Source organism: Theropithecus gelada, chromosome 3 (genome assembly GCF_003255815.1).
Source record: "Theropithecus gelada isolate Dixy chromosome 3, Tgel_1.0, whole genome shotgun sequence".
NCBI lineage: Eukaryota > Metazoa > Chordata > Mammalia > Primates > Cercopithecidae > Theropithecus > Theropithecus gelada.
The window spans coordinates 113,348,011-113,354,270 of record NC_037670.1 but is presented as its reverse complement, the minus strand read 5'-3'; the positions used below and the strand labels follow the sequence as shown (position 1 = coordinate 113,354,270).

The 6,260-nt window shown below is 45.0% G+C and overlaps 1 protein-coding gene across 1 annotated transcript in view; it reads left to right on the top strand.

The window, feature by feature from the left end:
* The first annotated feature begins 1,152 nt into the window (after positions 1–1,152).
* CDK14 (cyclin dependent kinase 14) overlaps positions 1,153–6,260 on the top strand; it is a 591,864-nt gene continuing 586,756 nt past the window's right edge. Inside the window, exon 1 of the mRNA XM_025378501.1 lies at positions 1,153–1,466. Coding sequence (XP_025234286.1) covers positions 1,376–1,466 — 91 coding nt within the window. The 5' untranslated portion in view covers positions 1,153–1,375. The remainder of the gene's footprint in view (positions 1,467–6,260) is intronic.

Sequence of the window (6,260 nt, the reverse complement as noted above, 5' to 3'; positions counted from 1 at the left end):
GGTTTTTTCAGAATGAAGATGATGTGTGTTGCTGCTGGAACTCTTTGTCCTGGGATTTTATAAACACCTCCCCCATTCCTTTTTCAAGTTCTGTTTTTGAGGTGGGGAAAAAGAAGTCGGAATCTGTTTAGCCTCTAAATCTCCCAATTCAGAAATATATTCTAAGAATTTAATAGAAAAAGACCAAGGGCTGTATCTGCTATTTACTGCGGAACCGGGTATTCCTATCAGAAATCTCCTACATGTGTCACCAAGATCAGAGACAAGGAGGGAAACAGCATGATCCCTGCCTTCTGGAGGGTTACAGTTGAAGCTTCCGCTGCTTCTGCACTTGACCTCAAAACAAACAAAAAACCCACCGCAAACAACAACAAAAAAATCTGGGCCCACCTTTCCCCTTGGATCTTTCACTTGACAGCTTTCTCGGCCAAAAATAAGGCACCCTACATCTGAATGCATCCCTAAGGCCTTACCGCACCCAGTCCAGGAGGCAGTCCTTGCAGCTGCCCTCCGCCCAACTCCGCTCTTTTTCACACGCGCTCCTGGAAGGAGAAAACCACTGAAACAACTGGACTCGGCCCGTTTCCTTTCGGTAGCCTCCCCATAGCCCAAGACGCTGTCCCCAGACGCTGCCCGCTCCCACCCTGGCCCCTTCGCGATCCTCCGGCGCGCGGGCGGGGCGGGGGAGGAGCGCGGGGGCGGCCGGGAGGGGGCGCGGCCGGGACCGGGCGCCGCCGGGGTGCGAGCCAGACGCAGAGGGCCGCGGAGGACGCGGGAGGCTAGCGGGGAGCCAAGGTCTGCTAGGTTCCCGCGCCCGGGGGCCTTCGTCGAGGGAGAGGCGTGGCGGCGGCAGCAGGAGGGCTGCAGGAGCGGTCGGGCTGGCGGTTCCGCGCCGCGGCTCCTTCTGCCCAGCGCCCGCAACTCTGGCCTCAGAACTTCTCCTGCCGGCCCACTCGCCCTCGCCCCGCGCACTGGGCGCCAGGCGACTCCCGCACCTTGTCCCCGGCCCGCCCCCGCCTCCTCCTTCGGCCGCACCACTCCCCCTGCCGGCCGCGCTTCTCTCCGTTACAAAGGAGGGAAAATGAGCCGGGCGGCGGCGGCGCGGCGCGGGGCCACCACGGCGGCGGCGAGCGCGGCCGCCCCCGGCACCACGTAAACCGCCCCCGCCCGCCCAGCCGCGGCCCAGGCCGGAGCGGAGCCTGCTGCCCGCCGCCTGCTTGCTGCTCGCCTCCCTAGCCCTGCGCGTCGCCTCCCGGCCGGCAGAGGAGGTGGAAGAGGAGGAGGCGCCGCTTTCCCCGCGGCGCGCGCCCTCGCCGTTGTCTGAGCTGTGCTCTGGACCAGTTTAGGGAAGTTGCCGGGGCCCTGCGTCGCCCAGATGTGCGACCTCATTGAGCCGCAGCCAGCCGAGAAGATCGGCAAGATGAAGAAGTTGCGGAGAACTTTGTCGGAGAGTTTCAGCCGCATTGGTGAGTAGCGCGCTGCCCCCGGCACCCCCAGCGCCCGGTCCCCTCGGCCCGCGCCCCCGCCGCGCTCCTGGCACCAGCCATGCAGCTGCCAGCGGGGCTGGCGTGGGGTGCGTTGCGAGCGGGGGTCGAGGGCACAGTGCTAGGGACCCCGGGGAGGGCGAGGACGCAAAGGAAAGAGACCCCTCTCCCTCAGGATCTGGGGGTTCATTTGTAGTCTCTCTCAAGCCTACAATATGGGTTCCCCCCTCCTCCGCCACTAGTGCTCGCCCTTTCGCGCGCGTGGGGGACGGACGAGGGAACCCCTCGGCTCCCACCGCGCCAGGGGTTGCGCGGCTGCTTGGGCCACTTGTTATTTTTTGCGCACAGACTTTGATATTGGGCGTTTAGTCAGTAATTTAGCTTTGGAAATTGGTGAAACGTTAGACTGTGCCCTGGTATTGTTTAACATATTCAACCTGAAGGGAAGTGGGACAGTTACCTTGGGACCTATTGTTCGGTACTTCGGGTCCTGGAAAGCGAGATTTGGGTGTTCAGTCTCGAGGTCTCAGAATCTTCCCGCGATTGGAGAGAAATGCGCGCTGTGGAGTTGTCTGGACATTTAGGAATGTCTCCGGAACTTGTTCCATTTATTAGAGCTCATGGGCTATTGTCTTTAAACCAACCAACCAACTGACCAACAGTGTTTAGGACAGTGAGGAATAAATGCATGTCACAGGTTGTAGTAGGGTGACAGCAGTGTCACGTGGAATGGGTTTGTTAGATTTTGAGTATGGGGCATAGAAAACCCCTTTTAACCTGAAGAGGTAGCTGCCCCCCCGCAACTGTCACAACTTTCACTGATACACGTAACTACCCTGAGCAAGAGAATGCTATAGCCACAAAAAATAATCCCTGCGAGTCCCTAGGAAGCTGCCTAGTCTTTGTTTCACTTGTTTAAAATGTCGTCCGTGTTAACAAAGGTGTTAATGGAAATTAAGCATAAAGGTACTTAGTTCCTTAAAATAAAACCCTGGGATGCACATGAGTGTTACAGATATTCTTCCACCCATTCATTGTGAGATATACAAACTTTCTTCAAGTGAGAGAGTGCAATGGATCGAAATGTAGCCAAGTGTTTTTTGTTTTTTTTTGTTTTTTTGGTCTTTTAACTTAAAATTTTGTGTTGGTATGCAAAATATTTCCCAAGATGACTGTAAAGTTATGGTATGAAACCAATCTTTAGTTTTATTTATTGCATGTATTGGATATTAATTTCACTCTTCAGAGTTGGAGATACATATGAAGAGTCCCTGCATTCATATGAAGTTTGAAGCCAAGAAGAGTGTGAGAGAGGGAAATGTTGAGTCGTGTGCATTATTAACGAGGATGTTTCAGCCCTGACCCAAACCTTCACAGACGCGGGTTCTGGAGTCCATTAAGCCCTGTTTTAAAACACATTAACTATATGTTTACTAATGCTAATGATTCTGTTGGAGCCCCTCCAGTTTTGTGTTAAATAATTCATTGCAATTGAGTCTCAGTAAGAAACCAAGGACATTAATATAAAAGTTCCTTATGTTTAAATAATTTCAAGGTTTTGATCGACAATCAGTAAAATTTGGATTAAGTACAGTACTGGCAAATGGGGGTATTATAGTTAATTGGATTTTCTAGCTTACTGAGATTTAGTGATGTGAAACTCCTTTTGAATCCAACTCTTGTTAAAATGTCTTCTGGTGGATTTTATATCCTCCCTTTAGGACACAGAATACAGTGCAGTGAGCACAGCTGATTATTTCTTGTATTGATGGAAGGTATGATTCTGAATTGCAGATCTCATTGTGGAATACTGTAAAAGTAGATACTGAAGTGATTATAGTTGTATACCAAGCCAAGGACATTCATTAAAAGTAGCATTACTTTTCTGTATTTTCTTATTTTCTTGGTGTTTTATATTGTATTTGCAAAATTAAAATCAGTGGACTCATTCTGATTATCTAAGGATTTTTAAGGTGCTAGAGGTGGTTGAGTTGAGGGCTTACTGTGGGATTATATAGTGCATGAGTTAAGAATGTGGGCTGTGTGTCACACAGACTGGGTGTTTCCGGTGTTGCCATGCCTAGCCGAGCCCCCTCAACTTCTCTCAGCTTCAGTTTTTCATGTACAACTCAGTTTTGTTGTTGGCTTTTAGTGAAATAATGCATACCATGTCCTGTGTGGCACATTAAATAAAGACTCAGTAAACGTTCAAGATATATTATCATTGTTTTTGTTATTATTAGGGATTCCATCATACTGACTTAACTGATCTTATAGATAGAAAGCGAGAGAAGAGGGAAGTGGCCGTTGACTTTGTAGTGTAGCCAGCCTTAAAACAGCATGTGGTTTTGAGTTAGGCAGGCCTGGATTTGAACTTGGTTTTCCCTGCTTGCTCTGTGCCTTTGGCAGCCAGTGGAATTTCTCTAAAGCCCAGAGTCCTCATCTGTAAATATTCATATAAGTTGAATATATGTGAAGACTAAAACGGATAAAATACATGAAAAATCTAGTGCAGTATCTATCACAAGATGAAGGTCATACCGTAGGCTGTCATTATTCCTTCCAATTTCTGTTTATACCCCATCATCCTCCTTTCTTCACTGGTACTTCAAGAGGAGATCAAAGAGCGAATAGTTTATTCTTGTTGAATAATCCACACTGCAACATACTCATTCTCCTTAACCAATCTAAGATGGCTTTTGAAATAGATATACTGACTTTATTTTGCTGCTTTAGTATGATCCAAAAGTGTAGCTGGTTGTATGGTGAAATGTACAATATTATTGTTTAGCTGAAAGAAATTATTAATCAGTCATTTATTGAAAATGAGGAAATGTTTGAAAGTATCTGATATCCGATCAGTGTTTATCATTAATAATAATAATTCTGAATACATAAAGCAATGCTAATGTTTAATTTGTTTACACATCAGAGATCATGCTGAGTTTGTCACTGTCCACCCCAAATACAGCTGATCTGAGATTACTATATTGTAAAACACATTGGCTTTCAAGCCATAGCACTCTAATTTACGATATCTGCCAGGGAATGACTACGATATAGTTATGGTTCTTTTATAAGATGGGTGTAATTGAATTTTAAAGGCATCCATCAATTTCGGTAGTATTTATGGTTTTCTACTAAATAGTGTCAATATGGTCACCTATTTAGGAATTACTACAGTTGTCTCACACTTTTTTTTTTTTTTTAAATTTAGGCTAACAAAGACAAATGGGAACTTAATTATTGAATAGTTTAAGTATATTAAAGTTCATTTCCTCTTTTCTTTCTTGTTTCTTTTTTATTTTTGAATGTTAGCCTAGAAGAAGAAAGGCTTTATGTAATATCCGGTTTATGATTAAGGTCAAACTGATATTTTTTCGTACTTATTTGAATACACTTCTTCATACTTATTTGGACTATCTCCTAGAGAAAGGAAGTTTATACTCTGCGATATTTGAGATGAACCCCGTGTATACTATTTCTTTAAAGGATATGGTTTGTGAGGGAACTAAATAAAAAGAAGAGGCTGTGATTACACTGAAGTTTGGGGTTTGTTACCTTGTGCTGTAAGTGTGTAATTCTAGAGTCCAGTTGTCATTTGATGAATTCATTATGTCAGAAAAGAGAAATGTAAGGTTAAATGTTCAGACACAAAATTTAACTATTGTACCATATTTTCCCCAATGCAACTTCAAAATATTTTAATTTGAAAACTACACAATAGAATTTATATCTATGATCTTTTAAGGGAGAACCAATGTATCATTTTCATACACCAAAACTTAAGTGTGTCTCAAAAGATACTCTCCTTTTGCCATTGAGGTAGGGCTCATTAATTCAACAAATAATTACTGAGTAACTCCTTTCCACTGTAGACATTGTTCTGACAGTCAGATTGGCTGACCAATGTGGCTGATCCCTGTCCTCAAGGATTTTAAGGGAAAACAGGCCAATGAATAGGCATTTACAATACAAAGTAACAAATTCTGCCGTGAAGATTAGCAAAATTTGCTGTTGGAGAACACAGGAGGAGCGCCACTTTCATCTAGGTGAAATCATGAGAAGCTTTCTAGAGGAAGCAATGTGTGAGCAGAAGACTGAATAGAATATCTGCTGATCTGAAATATTTTGATATGCCCCTTGGCTATTCCAGAATTGTGTAATATGCCTGTTACTCCATGAAATCCTTCAAGATAATTGTGGATTTACATTTACATGAATGACTACGGCCATCAGGGAATGTAATCAATAATGAGATGTTGTATTCTTGTTTGGGTCAGAATTTACTTATCAGTGACCTGATGAATATCTGGCAAACACATCTTAAGTTGGTGTTTATTGTCACTGTTAACTGCTGTTCAGGACAGGGACTCAGTATTTAGAAGAAACCGTGTAAGGTGTGAATGTAGCAGCGAATGACTTCAGTGAAGTAATGGTGTTCTGTGGTAACCTTGAGCTTGAGAGTATTGTGCAGATGAGAGAATCTGGCTTCCTGTTCTTTATGTCATAGCAAATACACTTGCAGTTTCTTCTGTTTTCTCCTCTTGGTACCTCCAGACCCCGCCTCTTTGTCCAGAATGTTGGAGAATTGTCAGGACTAGGAGATAAGAAGGAAATAGTCCAGTCTCGCTGTTCAAGACAGTCTAGTTTTCTGCTGTCTTCATTTCTCAACTTGAGGGTCTTCATTCCATATTTACATTTCCCTAAGGGATAGTATCTTGTTTTTTGGCAGCAGAGGAACAGGGTCTCACTCTGTCGCCCAGACTGGAGTGC